A 21,919-nucleotide genomic window follows, 5' to 3' on the forward strand; every position below is an offset into this window, starting at 1 on the left:
CAGCCTCACCGTGCCCAGTACAGGGGAAGAATCACTGCCCTGCTCCTGCTGCCCACACCTTTCCTGATCCAGGCCATTGGCCTTCTTGGCCACCTGGGCACTCTGCTGGCTCATGTTCAGCTGCTGTCAGTCATAACCCACGTCCCTTCCTGCCTGGCCACTGTCCAACCACTCTGTCCCCAGCCTGTAGTTTCCTGGATCCTCTTTTTGGCTTTTTAGGGATGGGTGTCACATTGTCCAGCTTCCAGACATCTGGGACCTCCTTGGTGAGCCAGGACTGAGGATAAAAGATGGAGAGAGGCTTGCAGAGCCTCTGCCAGCTCCCTCATCACCCTAGGATGGATCCCATCTGGTCCATTCAAGCAACATCCAAGGGCTCAAGGTAGCTCCCAGGGTAGGACAGAGCCTCAAAATACTCCAGCATGATACAAGTTGCAGCACTGATACGCTTAGCTCATGTGTCAAGGAAATTTGGAGGGAATAATGTATTGCCCCACAGCATAAAGTCCATTCTTGTTTAAATAATGCAAAAGGGAATAAAGGACTCCTCTTGCCTATACTTGCTCTCTGTGAGGCTAAAAAGTGCACCACATATTATGGCATTTCTTAACTACTATCTCACACATTCTTGAGCATCTCCAATTATTACAGTGGTGTAATTTCAAGGAGGCATTAATCCCTTCTGATTGTTATATTTCTTTATCACTTACAGTACCCTGTTCAGCATTTAAAGGGTGTAATTCTATCTGCAGGATGAGAGTTACCCTCAATGTATTTCTATTACAAGACACTGTAAAGTCTACAAGACTCTTTAGAAAAATTAAAACAGACCAGTCACTTCCACTCTTCACTCTACATATACTGGTTTTGAAAGTCTACCACCAACGAGGAATTTTAAAATAAGAACACTCTTATCCACCAGTTTCTCTTTTAGATATTTTACAAAATCAGATCTGCTGATCCTGGGCGCTCTGTCCATTATTTACTTTTGTGTAAAATGAGAAGTTCTTCACTAATGTCCAGAATGAGTTTACATTGCAATTAAGATAAGAACCTGGATCAATAGATCTTCAGCCTCTCCTTCCACCCCCTGTGGGTTTTGTTCATCTTGAAAAGCCTGACACTTGCCTGGCTTTCCCTCCCAGTTCAACCCAGCCTCTGACATATGATCTGAGTGCAGGTGTGGCCACAGCTCTCTTCACAGAGAGCAGCAGGCACAACTCTCTCCCAGGATTTTTCCTAGGAAAGGCAGTGAGAAGCTCAGAGAAGAAGAGAAAACAATTCTTATCTCTATTCACTGCTCTTGTTGTTTTGCACAAGTGGAGTGTGTTTTGGAGATTGTTTACCCAAAGTGATTTGTTAATTGGATTCTGCTGAGGGTTGTTTGGATTGATTGGCCAGTTGGGTCAGAGCTGTGTCCTGTCACAGGTTTTTCTTTAGTATTCTTTAGTATAGTGTCTCTTTAGTATGTAATTTAGTATAGTATTAGTGTAATATAGTACAATTCCTTCATTATAGCTTAATGAAGGAATTGTTCAGCCTCTTGAATCATGGAGCCAGAGCACATTACTCCCATGCCAGGGCTCCTTGGGATGATGTGTGGGTACTCACGCCAGCCTCGCGCCGCAGTTCTCGCCTTCCATGTCCGCTCCGGGGACGTTGTCGGTGTTCACGGACTCGGTCTCGCTGGTGGGCATGCTCACTGCAAGAGTCAAAGGGAAGAAAAAGAGAGGGATGGCCATTAGATCCTGGCACACCTCCTAATGAGTGCATGACTGAAGGTGCTGGCTTCATGGAAAGACCCTCAGCTGCAGCTCCTGAGGATGAAACAATTTGCTGAGCGAGCCTAGCGCCTCCCTGTACAGAGCAGGGTGGGCTGGTAGACTTCAGGAGCATAAAAGTAACTCAAATGCTAAAGAAAAGGGAGGAAGCAGCTGCTCTCCTTCTTTCAGAGTCAGTTTCTGGAAATTTTATGAATGAGAACCACTGGTAAGTAAAAACCCTCACAAACTCAACAAGAAGCTTTTGTCTGATTTCATTGAACATTTAAAAAATGGCCTCTTTACCTGCAGCAGCCCAACCACCTCACTGCTCTCCTCAATTTTTTGTGCAATGATTAGAAGACAAATAAAAATTACCAGGATTGAGATGCATGCAGATAAACAGCTTCTGTTAGCTTGACAGCAAATACCACGTGAAAAAATACTGATGGCTCACCTGTCATTTACTAAACATGAATGTGATTCAACCTCACACCTAGAAACTGGACCTAGAGGTATAAGAGAGAAATTCAGACCCACTCAGATATTACCAACAAAGGAGCCAATGAAAGGACTCTGGTGCAGCTTTATATTGACTAAGAGCTGGACAGAACCTTCTAGGCTTTTACAGAAGTACCATGGAACAAACAACAAATGAAAGCAACCTTAGGTGTGAACCTCTCTGATCTAGATTCAAGAACATGGTTTTAGTTGTTCTCAAACCTCAAGATTTTATTTGCTTCTACAGACCAAAAAAAATCCCTCAAACCCACACCATTTTCATTTCCCCAGTTGCCCACAGCTACTGCATAAGCTCCAATCACTCTTTACACATAATCTTAAAGGCAGGAAAATGGGCAGGATCCAATATGTGTCCTGTTCCCTCTTTACCCATTTTGGAATACACACACAAACAAAAAAAAAAAAAAAGGAGAAAATGTTATACTTAAAATTGAATGATGGAGGAGTTAAACAGACTTCCCAGGAGTCTGGTAGAACTTCAGAACATGACCTGCATTAGCTGTTGGATATCTCAGATGAGGACTGAGAGGATGTGCTGTTAGCTGTTGGAGAGATTTCTAACAGCCTGCAGGAATATGTAACTCAGTAATAAGAATATGTCTATTTGTGGGTCATTGGTGCAAAATGAGCCAATGTAGAAGAAATAGGTTCTGGATTTCCATTGGGCTAATGCTCATGTGGCCATGGTCTTCTTTCAGGGGCTAAAAAGACATCAGAAATGTTCTTTCTTTCAAAAATGTTCTGGGTTACTGCTTTGAAAGCATTATGGTAGAAATGTCTCTCAAAATGAGCTGACTTTCCTTCATCCCATCACAACAATTCACATACCTCCAACACACTTACTGGGAAATCTAAAATTCTTGTACTGTGTTCTCAGGACCACATGAAGTAATGGACTCTCTAGCACTTTTGACAGAACTATGAAATATTGTACTCTAATGGTGCCTGCTCCTTTATGAAGACAGATGTTTTAATAATCTTGTCTATTTGGAAAGACAAATTAAGGAATAAACTGAATTCATGTTCTGATACACATGAAACAGTCAAATAAGCTATGAGAAAAAAAAAACAACATTCAAAATTAAATTTTTTTGTCCAGAGTAAGCCTTGCAGGAATAAAACCAAAATGCTGATATTTCACAAGTCAGTTTGGAAGATGCGGTAAAACACTTTCAAGACATATTTGAGCTTATTTGCAAATGGAAAACTATTCTGAAGACATTAGCATGAGATTGATTTGCAGAGCAGCTTGTTATCCTGAGTGCATGAAGAGGACACTGCACAAGCAACAGACAAAGCCAGGCACTCACATGCAGGAGAATACAAATCTGATTTATAGGCCAGTCGGCACAGAGACATACAGACAGACACACAGACACATGCAGTGTGGACACAGAGTGCAGTGGAACATTACCATGGCTTTCTGTGGAGTGACTAAACCAAGCAAACTTTCCTTTCTTCTCATCAGGCAAACCAGCTGGAGGGCTTCCTTTCACAGACAAGATGGTCAGTGTCAAGTACCAGGAACAAGACATCAACAGAGAACATGCAGCCAGTGACAGGCAAAAGACAAAAACAAGGAACTCAGCTTACACCTGATAACCACTTCTGTCTGAAAACTTCATCATGTGAGTTAAAAGTGCAAAATGCAAAACAAAGGTATACAGAGGTATGAAATATCACTAACAGATTGTCAGACCATAACTCTCACTTGCTTTCTGCTCTTTTTTATATCCAGCTCTTGAGAATGTGAACTTAATGAATTTAAGTTTATGAGTCATATCCCAGAGACACCTTAGAGTATGCCCTGTACTTCCCTGACCTTACTGCTGCAGAAAGTCAAACTTCAGTAAAGTGAGAGGTGCAGGGGTACTTGGGCTGGAGACCCCATGGATCACTTTGCTGGCACCACCTCACAGGATTTACACCTCATCTCATTACACTGCACCGATGGAAAATGTTAAGGACAATCAAAAGTATTAGCATGAAGTATGAAGTATTAGAGGAATGATGGTCTAGAGGATAAAGGTCAGGACAGAGGGGACATTAGGGCTGAGTTCCCCAATGCCATGTGCTCTCAGAAGCACAATCACTTTACCTGGCACCTCACACCACCTTCATTGCCAGGGGATAATCAAGTGTGCAGTGCTGTGAGGTTCATTCAGTTAACAAAACCAGAAAATAGAAGATGCTGCAGAAGAGTTGCGCATGAACTGGGGCTGAATATGAGAGGAAGTAGACCAAGTACAGCCCAGATGGCTTTCTTATCTGACTCAGTTCTCAGAGAAGCCAGACCCTGTGCCCACACCCTGGCTCCAGTCTAGAAACAAGGCAGGCATTTTTTGCAGTCCGGGTAATTAATTACTGGAACCATGTACCAAGAATGCTGGTGGTAAATCCACCACAGGAATGTTTTAATCAGGAAGAGATGTTTTTTCCAAATGGTGGGCTCAAGTCCAGACCAGAGTTGTGTTTAGGACCATGGCATACAGACAATGCTGTCTCAATGGCCATTTCCTCCCTGTAATTTTGGGAGTTGAGACAAAGGCAAAAAAATATACAAAGGCTGATACAAATCATGATGGCTTTGCTTACAGGAGAATCTCCTTTTTTTAGAGATATCATTGTATCCATAACCCACTGGAGTTGATGAAATCTTCCATTAGTTACATATTCTCTAGGTAGCATAGATGGCAATTCTTTTAAAGGGAAATGAAACAGCTTTCCAAAGGCAGGGAATTGTCTCATGGTTTCAGCAGAGTGCAAATCATAAGGACCAATAGGTTTGATATTCTCTCTCCAGTTCCTTCTGAAGCCTTTGCACTTCTTACATGTTGCCACAGTGTGGCTCATCAGTGAACACAGTCTTTTCTCCTGGACTGCCTAAACTCCAATTTCACATCACTTGCATGGCATTCCTGCAGCAGTTAAAGCAGCAACAAAAGCTATGCAGCACCTTCCTTAAAAACAAATCTGAAAAAAATGCTTTGTGTTGTGTTAATCCCAGCTCTGAGACCTAACAGACACAGAAAAATAAGAGCAGAGTCTGCAGTCTGTGGCTGACTAGACAGATGTGCAAGACCCTTTGAGAGCCTCTGTTCCATGTCACTGCCATCAAGCACTGGTACCAGCTCTGCTCTTGCACTAACATATGTCCCTCCCCCGATGAAATGCCCCATGGGCATGCAATGAATTATTGGATGGCAGGTTGCCAAAAGACAGCCAGCCACTGAAACAGAAAGCTGGCACAAGCAAATACCCTTCTCAGTAGTCCTGAGATGATTTTTCCTTCACACACTTGGAGAAAAATATTTGCTTCTCAGTTCAGAAGAATAACTTCCACTGTTGCATCTTGCATTTATGAAATTCTTGTCATCCTGGCAGTGGAAGTAATTTTAATATTCAGATTTATTTGCATGGATTATATAATGCTGTCACACTTCTTGCTGAATCTCACTTTAATACTGGGACATTTTAAGACTCAGAGGCAATCGTGCTTGGGCAAAGGGTGCCCAGTTCCAGAAACACAGACAAAGCAAACTTTTCACAGATTTAAATGGGACATGCTATTACATGACTTTGCAGATCTGGGCATTAACTAGAACACTGGATATATTGGAGGCTATTCACATTGCCTGACTTCCCCTCTCTGATTTAGCTGTTTGAGTTAGGCTACAGAGGCAGACAGAAACCAGAGGTTTTCTGAATGCTATCCTGATGTGTTCCTCAGTTGTATGGACTGGTTAAAGAAGACATTTACTTTACATCCTTGGGTTAGGCACCTGACTTGAAACAGTGGGACTATCCAGCAGTACTCCTAGTGAAAGTGCCTTGCAGTGGGTTTTCAGATGTAAAAAAGCCAACAATACATTTGATTGACTTGTATAATATGCTCACTCAGACTCTATTTTCTCCAGTATGCCCAAGTCTACTGGTAATGAATTACTTTGCAAAATATGGATGTAAATAACCTCTTTTGCCCACCCTGGCATTTGAGGTCAGAGAGACCTGAAGCCACTTGCCATCCCTTCACTTTATTGTGCCACCTTGGCCATATGACCAAGCTTTTTTACACACCTGTTCAGTTTCTCTGCCGGGGGGGTGTAATTCTGCAGCTGCCCTGCCAGCCTCTCTGAGAGGTGCAGATGACACACATCACACTAAGTGCTAAGTTCTATAGTTATTACTGATACTAATGTCTCCCAAGTGGGGTTCTGCACAACTATAAAGCAAATCTAAAGAGCAGAGTAGTCCTGTGAGTTATCCAGCTGGATTTAAGATTTCTTTTCCCTTCAAGCACAACAAGAATAAATTGCAATACCAAGTCTGCTTCCTTTAACGGTGTGTGTATCAAGTGAATGACTTTGTCTCTGGTAAAACCCTGCTTCCTGTGGTGCCTTTCCTGCCCATCATTTCATGAATGAGTTTATGGGCAGAATATCAATTGACTTGTGTTTTTTGGTGGAGAGCTCTCATTTTAATTAATATGTGAATATTTCCCAGCTTTCCTCTTCTGCCTGTTTTGAAAATGCTGCAGTCATTCATCTTACTCATTAATTTAAATAAGATACAGCTTTTACTCTGCTCCATGCTTGCAGTGCCTTGGGAACAATCAGTGGCTATGCTCTTAAATGCAAGCAGCATCCAGAAGGTAAATTGCAGAGGTAAGACATTAGTTTTCCATGGATGTCCCGATTTTGTCAGGAAAATAGAGTAGATGTGACTGGGGAATTCTTTAGTGTTTTCTGCTTTGAAAAGGAGCTCTGTGACAGAAAAGCTTTTATGGGAGAAGAAAAAAGGGAACTTGAACTATGTGTAGGATTTTGGTGGTTGCATGCCTCCCAAACTTAGACACTGTGTCAATAAATCTAGCACAGTAAAAAATACCCAGAAAAAAATGCGAAAATACTTGGAAAAGTATTTTCTAAGGGCTCAGAGACCAATACTCATAAAAGACAGTATTATACACTATATTACATTAAACACATGTAACATACACACTTTGCATAACCTGGTTTTGGATGATGCACAGATGAATACAGCAAGGAGAACAAGCTGGATTCACCCTCTCACTCAAGGTCAGCCACAGAACACAAGGATAGCAATAAAGTAACTGCCAGTTGCATCCCCTTCAGTCAAACAGGAAAAAGATTTTGGTAAAAACATCTTTCCATCCATGGAAGGCACCACAGCCCCTGTGCAGGGACAGGACCTGTGATCACACCAAGGCAGGCTGGGCACTGGGCTGCAGCACAGAGGCTGGTGCAGTGTAACCCTGCTTTACTGAATGGAGCAGCACAAAGCAGGAGCATTACCAATACTGAGATGGAGTATTGTACCATCAAATGTTTCATTCATAGATAGATTGTCTATTTTACAATATAAATTGCAAAGTGCTTATTTTATTCATAAAGGCTTGTTTTAACTCATCCTTCTTCCCTTCCAGAGAGTCACCATATGTCCATACACATGTTGAGGGGATATAGCTATGGGCTACATAAATCTATATCTTACAGCAGGGGAAGAGGAGAGAGAGTGAAATGTATTAATTGTGCAGGCCTGTGATTAACAGATCTGTCATTACCACATGCAGATTACTGCACACCTATAAATGCATTACCTTGCTACTAATTAATCTTCCTGGGACTTATTTTACTGTAACAAACTCCTCAGCTAGTTTGAACAGCTGCCATTTGCCTTCTTTTTATAGCAATATTGACAGTAATATGCTGGATTCCATAAATATTTGTTCATTACAGCCAGTGAGTGGAATGCACATGCACAAAGGACCAAGTAATGGGCACAACTGCTGGCCCTGCCAAGTGACAGCCTTTGCCAGTGGCACACATGTTCTGTTCTGGATTTGAAAGGAAGAACTTCAAATCTCTTTGCACTTCCTGCCTGAAGGACAAAGCTTTTCTTTGCATAACCTGTGGTATCTCAAAATATCTCATAAGCACAGGGCATGGGACTCACCCAAGAGAATTTGCAGAAAGGAGTCTAACTCTCTGCTGAAAAGGGCAAGAGGGGCAGTGTCCCTGGATAACTGCTGTGCTGCTGAGCAAACACCTGAGTCTGCTGCAGGAGCCCATTCCATGCAGAGAATCTGCCTGCAAGGACAATGCAAGCAACTCTCACAGTCCCTGTGGCTGAAGGAGGACAGATTGGCTGGGTCACAGGGTGACAGAGGTGCTACCAGAACACACCTTGAAGGATGTCCCTCTCCTGAATCTGGATCCTCCTATGACCTCCTAAACTGATTTTCTTGTCTGATAAATGACTTGCATCGTTTGCCTTGCTAGGAGCAACAATTAAGGTGCCAAAGTGCAAGGCATTTATTTGCCAGGACATGGTTTATGGTGTTTCTTTTGCCAGTATAATACTTTTTAGCAACCTCTCTGGCTCCCCACAGAATTCTGAAGCAATTCAAGGATGGACAGACAAAATGAAGGAAAGGCAAAACTACTGAGGATCTATGACTCTTTCAACAGCATTTTGTGAACAAATTACAACAGCCCATTTGTAAGAGTCCAACAAGTTTTCTCTCTCATTCTTTATGATTTTTAGCAGAGGAGCTAGACAGGCAGCAGAGCCATCAAATGCTCCTGAAACCACCCCACAAAATTATATGTGGGCACAAAAAGCAGGACCATCTCAGAAGAAAAACAGAAGGATTCCATTATTGCAGGCTGGTCTTGCAGGCGCCTTGGAAATGGGGGCACGAGAGCTGCAAACCCTGCAGATAATGTGTTGGGAAGTGATACAAACATTGATCATGAGCAAAATAACTAATGGCAAAGGAAGTGCCCTGGAGACAGCAAAAACCACAAAAAAATCCCTCTGCTTTTTCTGCCTCTCATAATCATGAAGTTATTCATATTTCTCATTGGAATTGCTATTAATGAAAATAGACAGGACACAGGTTTTCAGCACAAATGTGGTTTCAAAGCAGCCCGTGTGCTGGGTTCTGCAACTGCAGCTCATTCTGCAATTCCTGTTCATGGGGAACTTCTGCATCTGCCCACCTACACAAACATTCACCTGCATGATGGGCTGGTAACTCTGATTAGGATCTCTACCTCAGCAGCAGCATCTTTGTTCCTGCAGTGCACAGCCCTGTGAATCCATCTTCCCTGCAGAGTCTTGGAGAAGCAAAAAAAAAATTAGAGAAGCTCCTTCCAAGCTGATCTGCTTAGGTCATCAGAAACTCTCCAGGGAGTCTAGGTGTCTGCCTTACACCTGGACTGCTGAGCTTCAAAGTGACTGAGATGCAGCTCTGGCTGTTTTATGACATTCCTGCCTGTCAAAAGCCATTTCAAGGTGGGTGATGCCTGAGAACTCAGTGAGTGGCCTACAATTTGTGATCTGCAGCACATAAGAGGATAGGTGAGAACAGCAGGGACTGTTTGGGTGGTGCAGTGGGTGGGAAATCATGCCCTGGTAGCTCATAATGGACATTTCCCCCAGAGGAAGCCTGCATAACCCTACACCCAGGGATCTTAGGCAGGAATTGTGCCAATGAGAAGGTGTATCTTCTCTGGTATAGAAGAAGGAAAGTATTATCCAGGAGGCTGGCTCTTGTTGGCAGACAAGACTAAACCAAAAAACCCCAAAGCCCTAAAAACCAAACACACACACAAAAAACCCCAACAAAACAACACCCCCCCAAAAAACTCCACCAAAACCAACCAAACAAACAAAAAAAACCCCTAAAAAAACAGAACCCAAAAAACCCACAAAGAAAAGTGAATGTGAGAGAAAAACTGTATTGTTTCAAAGGACAAGCAGAACAACTGGGTAGTGACTGGGACACAGGCAAAGAGATGGTAGGAAGGAAAAAGTGACTGAGAATTTTGATCTGAAATACCACTCTGCAAGCTGGAAGAGTACAGTGTGCTCCCTGCATTTGGGAAAACTCAATTTAGGAGTAGTATTTAAAATATTTAGGCATTAATCTTATGAAAAAAAAAAACAGCATCAAGGCCCTGTCCATCTGAACAGACAGTGCCTGACTGAGATGAGTGCTCAGCAAGTGGAGACATTTTCTAATAGCAGGATTCACGTGGGATGTGTGAGAAGGCTTAGGGATGATGCTTTCCTTGATGGCAAACAATCAAGCAATTCAGTTCACTGATCAACAGACACAGCAACACATACATTTAGAGATTTAGGTCTCTCCAGAGGCAGGGCTCCGTGAAAGCACCAACCCCTTGGAGTTGTGTTCTTGCACCACACTGAACAGATTCAATCCAGCCTCATGACCTGAAATGGAGCTCACCTCTCCTATTCCTAAATGTGCATAAAACTCTGTTTTGAATGCCTGCTCTGTTACATTTCTTCTGTGCCTAGTAAATAAAATGCTTGTGATTTTGTGTGCTGCTCCTGCATGTGGTGTTCTCTCAGACACTTTTACTAACATATTGACTAGTCTGATACTAGACACTATAATCACAATATCATGAGTCAGAAGCACGAGACATGCTAGCTGGGCAGACTGTGTATTACTGTGCAGCCAGGAGAAAAGCAAAAATTGAAGTTAAAGAGCCTTGCCTCTAAAGTCAGCTTGTCAAACATATGATTAAAGCTTTCCTACCTCTTGAGCAAGGCATTGAGAATAGGCTAATTACCCAGAGCCAAAGAAATAGGCATTTTATAGTGGCCTTGAAATAATAGATTCCTGGTTTGCAAATACTTCCAGCATGCAGGAGAGTGAGGGACTGATAACAACAGCTTGAGTTAAGCTTAGTGTGGGCAGGTGTTATGCAAGCTGCCCTCACACAGCTGTGTTAAAACAAGTCATTCATGACCTGGCATAGCCCTGTTATTCAGCTCCTGGTTCTTCCAACAGCCACATAATACACTTACATTTTGATCTGCACATCTGTGAGGATCCAGCAGCTCTGCCACTGCATCCTTTTTCTGATGCTTAACCCTTCTGCTACTTCAGACTAGGGATTTTAATGTGGTTGGTAACATCCTCACCCTGATCCAAAGGGACCCCTATCCTTGGGTTCACTACAAGTCCTTCACAGTTTGAACCTGGACTGACATGTCTGAGTGCAGCCCTTCCTCAAGTGGAAAAGGAGAAGAGACATGCATCATGCTGTGGTTTGTGAACTTTGCAAATGAGAGTGAGGATGTGAGCAGCCCTACGAACACCTGTGGGCACTAAAGCTGAATTTAAATTTAGGCCTCAAGATCTGAAAGGCCAATTCTCTAATCTGTTTCCACAATCCTGCTAACTGAAGAGCTGCTGTCATCAGCAGGCAGACTCAGTGCCACAGCTATTTTCAGTTCAGTTCCTCAGTTGGAAACATTTTCCTTCCCCCGCCACCTCTCCAGGCTTGATGTTGTCTATGAGATAACTGGCATGGAGAGACCTGCTTTTCTCCCCAGCAGCAAACACAAGAGATACAGCAGAGATTTTTATCCCCCTAGCAGACTGTACTGAGTGGATACCCAGCAAGCAGAAGGGAGGCAGAGTGAGGGTGTGACTGCTGCTCCCTTGGAGCCGTGCCTGCACCAGGGTCCTGCTGCAAGCTTCCCAAAGCACTGAGAAGGGCTGGGTGCCATTCACAGCTGTCAGCTCTCCTCAGCTGCTCAGCCCTGGCTGCCAGTTTGGTTACATATGTGCCAGTTCAGCTGTGTAACGTCACCAAGACTCCCTGTGTCTGAGCTGTGCCTCAGATCTCCCGTCAGCCGCAGCTCATTGCACAGCTCCACGCAGGGTCAGTGCTCCAGCCCCACTTGGGTTTAAAACAAAATGCTTTTATCTTTGCCTTCCTTTGTGCTTGCTCGTGAATTGACTTAAGCAAGGGATGAACTACTCAAGCTCCTGGCAGTCAGGGCTGGGCAAGGTGGAGGAAATGAGATTTTCCCCAGGAGAGCTCTGCTAATGTACCCCCTGCATACCTCAGTCTGCCCTGGGCTCTTCAGACTTCCTGCTCTGAGCCCTTCCCAAACAGAGCTCTTGGTCTGGGCTTCAGTATTTACCTCTCTGCACACTAATCTTCAAGTTATAACATAAAACACATAAGGGAAGACAAGGAGATAGGTCATGATGAATAAACACCTAGACAAGGAAGACAAAACCATCATACCAGAACAATTTCTGTTACAGCTGGTTCCAGCACACTCTTCCAAGACATTCAGCTTACAGGATCAGTACTGAAGGTTCTACTTGTGCTAAATTTTTCCTACATGTCTTTGGACTAACCACACTCAATTGCCTTTTCTGAGGCACTGGATGACATTTTTGACACCCCATTTGGGATATTCCTTCCAACTATCACACTGCAAGAGTACAAGCCTCAGCTGCTACACTTGACCTGTCAGTGCACAATGAAGGGCTTGGGCATGATGAGGTGTCTAAAGTGGCATTAGATTAATGTGTTTAGTCAGCTGAACCCCATCTTTACTAGCTTTGACTTCCTGTAAAAGGGAAATACATACAACATACTTTTAATTTCTGTATATACAGCGCCAGACACACTGTGGCTTTGATCTTGGCTGACATTACTGTAATAAAACTGGTTCCCATCCCCAGCAGTTGTTTCCAACTCAAAACACATGCTTCATGTCCCTCAGCTACCGTTCCTGAGCACCACAGCCCCTCTCCTGACAGCTCTTCAAACCACATCAAAACAATGCTCAGGATTTCTGCTATCAATCCTGCTCACCATGCTTTCTTCTCAGTGAAGAGGCTCTTGTGACTACATCTGGAATGGTGACTTACTTTAAAACACTGACCATGGGCCATTCTCACTGACTGCAGCAGGAACTGCTGAATACTCCACAGTTTTTGAAACCACTTTGTAAGAGTCCTTGCAAAGATTTAAGAGCACACTTTTGGCATCTGCTTAAAAAATGAAATAAGAAATGGTCTTGCTCTATGAATACTCAGCTTGGGGGTTTGTGGCATTTCTTCCAAAACTTTTTTGTGGAGATACTGGCACCAAATGCTTTCTCTGCCTCTCTAACCATGGGAAATAAAGCAATTAATCAGAAGGTATGGCAAAGGCAGTTTTCTCACAGAGTAATGTCCTCTCCTGAGGAGTAGAACCAGTATCAATGGATTAATCTTGACAGCTTCAAGAAACACTTGCCAGCAGGGCAGGTAGAGAAAAAATTATTTGCACAAAGGTGTCTTTGCCAGCTACATAAACAATTGATTCCCTCTAAAGCCTTACCTTCAAAGATATTTCTATGCAACAAACTGGTACTATAAGAGAATTCCTACATGAACACAAGTCTCTCTTCTAGCAGGGAAAACAGAGGTGTTATCTCCCCAGCCAGTCTTTGCTAGGGAAATAGCTTTTATAGAGGATAAAGTTAATGCCCTATCAACATTAATGTCAGTGTCTATGCTATAGCTGGTCACACACCACTGCTCCAGAGCTGTCAGAATAAAGTTCTTTGTGCTTCAGGACTCAAGAACCAGGGAAAGGAGGAACTGGAAGGACCTGTGAGTTGAAACAAGACAAGCCAAATTCTCAGCTGCAAGAGAGCAAGAGCACTGTAGATCACCACAAAACTTCTTCAGTCAGAGAGGATATTATAGGAAGAGCTTTTTTCCCAAGATGTAAACTACAGTAACCTGGAAGCTCATGTAATTGCTGTAACCTTTGATGCCTGCAAGGGTGCAAGAAATAAAAAATGAGCCTGTGGGCAAAAATTAGTGCAGTTTTGAAGTTTGGTCTCCATACTGGCACCCATTCTCTCATGCAGAAGTGGCACAGAGATTTGGTGCTCATCACAGTGACCCTCTTAGGATCAGCTAATTATCTCAGAGCTGCTCACTCAGTGAACTGGCTGATGGAGTCAGGCACATGCCTGAATTTAGCCCACCTTCCCAAAATGGAGGAAATTCCCAGATTCCTAGAAACACTTTTCCCTCTTCACCTAATTATATCAGGCCTTCTGATGCTCTGTTGGAACAAATTACTGCTGAATTATAGGTTGTTGCATTGGCCACAGCTTTGTCCTGAATACCAGCAGCTTCTTCTTTTGCTCTCTGTTCAAACAAAGGAAACATTGTTTTTTCCACACTGTGCTTTGACAGAAAACGCAGGCTTGAGCTAAACTGCTTTAACATCTTGTTGGTTTAGGTGAGATTTACCTCCCTAGCAGTAACCTACCAGCAGAGAAGGAAGAGGAAGAAGAAGGTTTTCAAATGGTTGCTTGCTTTTTGTTTTATGATCAAATCTTCCTTTGAGACAGAAAGAAAAACTGGGAAGTTGTGAAATCTACAGGACAATGAACCTAAAAGCTGCTTTTGCTAAAGGCTGGGTTATTAAATTATATGGCTAACAAAAACCAGAAAACCAGCCCTTTTGATTCCCTTACATGGAGTGAACCATCCATACATTCAGGGGAACAACAAAACCCTTGTATTTCTTAAAATTATTAGTATGATTACTGTGAATTGCCAGAGAAGGAAAATAGTTCAAAACCACCCTGATGAAACTTGGAAATGCCTTATGTGATGCAATCCAGGATCAAAACTCTGTTCTTTCTGCTCTAGAGGGTAGAAAATGGTGTGAGAGCCTGTGCCACTGGCACTGTGGGGGTGGGTGATCATGAGAATATAATTTAGCTTTCCTGTGTCTTTTTTTTTTATTGGACAAAGGAGTCCAGAAAAAGGTTTCACCCCTCTCCAAATATCACCCTGCATACACATATTTCAAGAACCAATGTTGTAGCTGAAGGATTTTAAAGCATAATTTAAACCCCCAAGTTTTAAATTTCACTTTGTTGAGAAGACTAACATTTTTACCCAAGTATTTCCTCTTGGAAAGGGAGAAAGGCAAAACAATCAAGGATAAGGATCTACTGCTTCCTTGTTTTTTCACTCACAATAATAAGAAAAAAGACGGCAACATATTATGAGAGTCAGGAAGAAAATCTACTCTCAGTTTTGATTTTATTCCAATAGGAAAAAGTCAAATGTTGACATCATAGTTTTGTTGACATTGATGGAAAGGTGGAAGAAGAATCACCCTAAATGATCTTTTTCTTTGTTACTTGTGCTGCAGAGAAATCATACAATAAAAATGACGCTTGGAAATGGCAGCTTTACTTTCACCTCCATCACTGAAGATCATTGCCCGGTGTACTCTGCTACCACAGCTACCTGCAGGGTCACTATAAAGCCTCACAAATGTGTTGTTTTTTTGGTTTTTTTGGTTTTTTTTTTTAATTATTCCTGATATGTATAGCTATTCCTTTTTAGGATATCAGAGTTTACCTGGATCTGACCACACATTTATTTCAGTATAATTATGGAAACCACATGCTTGTAATGACTGTGGATCCCATTCATGCCAGACACAACTGCATTTTAGCCAGTGGAATGCTGCACTGGGCAAACAGCGCTCAGTGGAGTGCCCAGTGCTGTAAGTGATTTCAGGCCCCAGATACCTGACACTCTGCCTTTGGTGGATGCCAGCTACACAATACTGAAGTGATGTGTAAACACTGAGGAGCCTCCGTGCTCCAAGACCTCACACTGGGCAACCTTTCAGAGTGCTGACATGAGCATGTTGTGTTATTGACCTTGGATGAAACTGACTGGGGCCAAGTCCTTACCCAGGCAAAATCCCCAGGAATTTCAGTACAATTTTTGCCTGAGGACTGTAGGAGTGATTCAGCCTAATGTGAGAACTAATGTCCTAGAAGCTTTTTCTAGGCAGCATCCTAATTATAGACTCAAGCTTGACATCTGTAGCACAAACCCATGCTGCATTTTGCAACCTGAGCTTCTCTGTGAAGAACCACCCAACAAAAACAAAGCTGACTTATCATTCACAAAGGCCTTTCATTAGGTGTCCTCAGACTCTGGTATTTCTGTTAAGAGCAGTGTATGAGCTGCTTCAAAAGATGACAAGGTAGGAAAATACCACTGGGTTTATTTTCTATTGGGCACAGCACACAGCTGGGAGCTGCTGTCACTCCTGTCCAAACAAACCATATGTTGGAACCTCTGCACATTAATACATGGATTTTTTTCCCCTAGAACAACCTGTTATCACAGTATACACTTCTTTTGTCCCTCTGTCTCTAGGTGAAAGAGAATAGATCTATCCCAGTTACTAAACTTGTGAAGTACCTATCAGGTGCCCTTGTGAAATGCCTACAAATTGTTGGCACTGCAGCTCATCTCTTCTGGGTTACCAGATGATTATTTTCCACATCAGTGGACAATGATAAAAGTAGAAGAGATTGTGCTTTCTTCCTCTTTAGATGAGGTGCTGACAGATAATAAATCATTTTACAAGACTGGCATTGATTTCCTTGTATTTGGATATGGAAAGCAAAATGCAACCATGTTCTATGATGCCTTTCTCAAGCCACCAACTGGTATTGGAGGAATTAAATTAATAAGGGTTTCATTTTCCAGCCTGTGCCTCTTAGAGCTTTTGTTAGATGATCTTAAGTTCTATGCAAGCCCCATGTGGGTTTTTTTAAATTGCTTTTTGACAATATCTGTACCTGCCTGTGAAGGGGTGGTTGTCCATGTGCTTCCATGTGTATGTAAAATACATCAGGACAGATTCCGTGGATGAAACTAGAATAATACAGGATGAACTAATTTGCTGTTGGCAGACAAGTTCAAGTATGCTCTGCTAAACAGAAATTAACCCAGAACAGCCTCTTTTTGCTCATACAGTAAGAAGACAGGGGTTTTAAGGCAGCGAAAGTCAAGACTGGATGTAAAATATATATCTTTTAAATATCCACTCTCTCATTTCCCCTCTGCATCTTCTGTGTTGATTCCCCAGCTGTTCATTTGTCCATTAAATTTCATTGCAGAAGATGGCCCAAGACTATTTTAGGCCACCCTGAAATTTTAGCTTGTAACCCAGTCTTTGAATATCCTTCCTACCTTAGACCTACCCAGAGCACCATGATATTTTATTGCAGGTTGAAAGTAATAAGCCACTAAAGTCACAACACTAAACACGTGATTTGGAGGCCACTGAGCAGGCTGACATATGAAATTATAAATTATGACATATGAAATTACTAAATATACAAATTGAACAAATGTACAAATTGAAGTTGGTGTTCTTTTGCCTTGGTATCATGACTACATCTGTACACAAAGCTCCCTCTATCCAACAGCTCCACATCACTAACTTTCCCAAAGGGTTGCACAGAATTTAGTGACACCTTTCATTCAAGTCTGTGGAGGGTATTTTGTCCATAACCTCACTGAAATCAAGTCTCCTTGTGGTGCATAAATTGACTATGCAAAAAGAAGTCAAGCCAACAGGAATTGGATAGATAAATCCTAAAATGCCTGGACTTTTAGGGACAGGTGGCCATGCTTTTTTCCCTGTTACTTGATAGAGTCAAGCTACTATTGGAGTTCTTGGGAATAAAGCCCTGTTTAGGTTGAAATTACTGAGGCTTCTATTCCTAGAGTTTTAAAACTCTTCCCTTCTATTTAAATTACCATCTCTCCTGTTCTCATTTATGGCCTGATGTGCAGAAGCATGAATTGCTCCCATGAAAGACACAGATTTTCCAAAAGCTGTAATGGCCTAAGAGGTACCCATTTCTTCTGAAATTTTGCTTTTTCTGCTGAAAAGTTCTTCCTTGTCTCAAAATAATTTTCTTCCAAGGAAGACTCTCATAAACCTGTGATCAAATGCAGTCTAATTCCCAGTTATGGTGATGTTCCAAAGTAACAGTGGTTGAAAGAGTGAGACAAAATCTATAGTCCACCAAAAAGTTAGGTTGCCATTGACTCCTAAGAGACAGCAAACTCAGATGTTAATGAACATTTTCAAAGGTCACTAAGGCACTACAGCAATGCTCTGAAGGTGAAGATTGAGGACTATTTCTTTTTAAACTGATTAATTTCTTAATATATATTTTAAAGCCTGCCTGTATGTCTGTACTTTTTGTCTTCAATTCTGCACTATTCCCACTTCAACAGAGGCATAAATCTGCATGTACAGACACACACTTTTCATTATTTAATGTACCACCTGAAATATTATATGATTTTGATAGGCAACACATTGATTTGTACTGGGTTTTTTTCTGCTGTGCTACACGAAAACTTAATTATCTACAGCCATCAGTTCCATTACAATAGGGCCTTGAAGAATGATTAGACTTTTAATTTTAGTAGGGTAAGCTACTTGCAAATCAGTTCTTGAATTTACAGTACTATGTTGGATATGGCTTAAGAAGGAGAATTAATTGTCTGGAATCATGGAATGCCTTTACAAACCAGTGTGTTTTTTTACTTTTAGGGAATCTGTTGACATTAGTGAGGTCAGACTCTCACTGCATGTGGTAGCACCAAATAGAACTGAAATAAAGGAAACAGAGGGAGGACAAAATCTGAGCACTCAGAAACATCAAATTAATTCATCCTGTCCATTCAGAGATTATTTGTGATCCCACTCCAGTCTGTGGGAGTTTTGCCAATTAATTTCAATAGGAGGAGAATCTGGGTTGGACTGAAGTTTCCTGCTTCTGCCCACAGAAACAGAGGCATTCCAGACCACTCTCAGGAAGGGAAAATAAAAGTGCAAATTCCAAGTAACTGTGGCAACAGGAGGGGCAGTTTTCTTTGCCATCCCGTACTTTTGAATTCAGTAGCTGCTCTGTGACATGATGTGTTTCTCCCCTCCATCAAATTAAAGCTTTCTTCTTGTGGGGAAGGCACGTCAGGGAAAGAGCACAGAACAAGACCATCAACACAAACAGCCCCCAGAAGCCTTTTCACATTTCCCACCTCACATCTGTCACAATGGCAAATCCTTGTTTGCAAACAGCATGGAAAAACTGCCTTAAATGTGGTAATTCCTCAAAAGACAGGGAATTAGCTCAGCCTGCTCTCAGTCCATGTGAGCAACAAGTGGTGATGAGCTCCCTCAGCAAAGTGCCAAGACCTCTACTATGGAGAGAAGAGCTAAAGACTGCACAGGTTGTCCAACTCTGGTTACATTTATCTTGCTTTTTCACCCTTTCCTTCACTAAGGTGCTCTCTGTTCTATCCTTGGACTTGGTAATTTCATTAAGGGCTACAAACACCCAGGAAGGCTTTGGGCAAGGTTTGAGAGGAGCTGCAAGCACACATTGAGGCTTTGGACAAGGTTTTAGAGCCTGAGGAAAGCAGCAGCATATGCAAAATATGACTGATGATGCCCTAAGGACTGTCACAGGCAGTCAAACCAAAAGGGGATGCAAGTGAGTTTCTCTTCCCTTCCACCTTGCGTCCTCTGTTTTACAGGAGGCAGTGCCCATACTGACAAGTGGGCAGCACTCTCTACAAAGTTAAAAGACAGCAAAATCTGCCTCTGTAGCTGCCAAGGACAAAGAAAAGATGGGAAACATATGTTCTCTGTGTTTGGGATGATTCAGTGTAGGTAGACTACCTGGGTCAGAGCCCAGATGGTGTAAACTGCTGAGTCTCGGAACTTATATTAGCTGAGTCTCTAGATTAATAAGTATTTTTTATTTGAACTTCTGAACTATTCTGATACTCTTTATTAAAAAAAAAAACAAAGCCCCCAAACAACCTCCAAGGGAAAAGCAAAGAAGCAAAAACTGATGTGACTTCTTTAAAGTATTGGTGTGAATCACTGTCAGAGTTCAGGCAGGAGCACATGTCCTCTGGCATCAGTGCAACACCTCCGATGCAAAGGCCACACCTGAAGTTTATTCAGCTAACACAGCAACTTAAGGAGGTCTGAACTGCCCTGTGTGCTTCAGTCATCTGTCATTTGAAATTCTCAGGGCTGATACCTCAAAAGTCAACATTAATTAGTCACTGAACAAAGTGTGGTTGAAAGGGCAGTCACAGTCAGCCATGGAGTTCAGATCCTGTGCTAGAAACAGAAGGTGATGAGCTTTGATGAGCACTTGAACAAAAGACACTGAAGGTGCACAGGAGGCAACTGAGCTAAACACAAGAAAACAAGGAAGACATTGGAGTCTTGGTGATGTAAGCTTGGACTGGGAGTAGGTGGGATTCAAATGTCTTGGGAACACTCAAGCCAAAGGGATTCATGAGGGAATTTACATCTGTGCCATCTGTCCTTCACTTATTTTGTAAATGGCTTTTGGAAGAGAAATAATGCCATCTTTCTCTTCCAATTTAACCCTACTGGTGATTGACTGCTGGCAGGAATGCCAAAACATTCAACCCAGGAGATAACACACCAAAAACAAACCTCACCCTAAACAAAATGCCCTGCCCTGTCACTTACTCACAGTACCTTTTCTGTGATGTTATCTTAAGCTGAAACCATTACTTCTCAGTTGTTCTGACTCATATGTGAGAGAACTAATTTTGATAAACTACGTCTTACAAAACTCACCTTATCAAATTGACCAGGAAGAACTGACAGCAAGTTGGAGATGTGTTACCTTTCACTTCTTAATATCACCACCCACAAAAGGGGATTGCTAGCTCAAATACGGATTGACCACACTCAACGGTACATGCAGTGAATCCTCATTTGATCTATTCATGTATGGTATGCCACTGAGCAGCAAATTTTGGACATGATTAATACATTTATTTCTGAATGATTGCTCAGGTGAAAGTAAACTATATGAGCTATGAAAATACCAGCAAAAAAATCAAAGTAACCTGATTTGGGAAAAGTCCGAGCAAGTCACCACAGTGACTGCTTCAAGTCCAGATACCTAAGCACTGTGGGTATAACCTGATATTAACCACCCAATTTTTTTAGAAGAACTTCATTGTTTTGGCAGCAATAGTGGTTACTAATATTCTTAATGTCATGAAATTCTATTAAGTCTTGCTGAAGAATGAAAAGCCCAACTTTTGCCATGTCCAATCTTCCTGTTACTGGAATAAATGTTTGTGGTGGGATCATTCCATAGATTTTGATTGTAAGAAGGGTGATATCTAGGGACGTGTTTCATGTCTTCTCTTCCAAAATCAAACAAAGAAAAGGCACATTTCCATGATGAAAGCCAAGAGTAGAGCCATTGTCCACGGGCTGTGTAAAGGTTCAAAGTCTGACATTTCCCAAGTGCACAACCAGCCATGACAACTGCTAAGTGGCTCTGAAGTGTTACACAGCTTGTGTTGGTAAAAGAGAAGGCGGCAGAAGATCCAATACACGTAATGATATGTTGGGGAAGCACTGCTTTCTTCAAGCCCCTCCTTCTTCAGGATTTCTAATAAGGGATTGTTGGTGAATTTTCACTTCGTAAAAACACCTTGTCAACTCCAAAAAAGAAGAGTAAGAAATAACACCCTTAGAAGAAATGTCTGAGAGCTTAACCCATCCTGGCAAAGGCAAACACAAATCCACTGATTTCAGTGGAGTTACAGATGGCAACAGAGGGACAACAGAGCTGATTTGGCCCTCCTCCCATACTGTATCTCTGCTTTCCCTGAGAAACCTTTGCTTCCAAAGGAACCAACCATGTGCAAAGAGCCTACAACAATGAGCTTCAATTAAATAAATGAATGGAGAGCACACTTGTATTTTAAAACTTTTCTCAGTAGTGGACTTTCCCAGCAAGTATTGACCTTTCATCTGTTTAATTTCAGGATCTAATGCCCCTATCACAGACTAAACACTGATCTGCAGAATATCAATTATTGTACCCGTATTTCTGCTTCCCATGGTTTCCCA

The 21,919-nt window shown here is 42.1% G+C and overlaps 1 protein-coding gene across 1 annotated transcript in view; it reads right to left on the minus strand.

Moving 5' to 3' along the window:
• CACNA1C (calcium voltage-gated channel subunit alpha1 C) overlaps window positions 1-21,919 on the minus strand; it is a 458,666-nt gene that overhangs the window by 118,279 nt on the left and 318,468 nt on the right. The window contains exon 10 of the mRNA XM_030959315.1: window positions 1,612-1,702. Coding sequence (XP_030815175.1) covers window positions 1,612-1,702 — 91 coding nt within the window. The remainder of the gene's footprint in view (window positions 1-1,611; window positions 1,703-21,919) is intronic.

The sequence above is a fragment of the Camarhynchus parvulus genome, chromosome 1A (assembly GCF_901933205.1).
Source record: "Camarhynchus parvulus chromosome 1A, STF_HiC, whole genome shotgun sequence".
Lineage (NCBI taxonomy): Eukaryota > Metazoa > Chordata > Aves > Passeriformes > Thraupidae > Camarhynchus > Camarhynchus parvulus.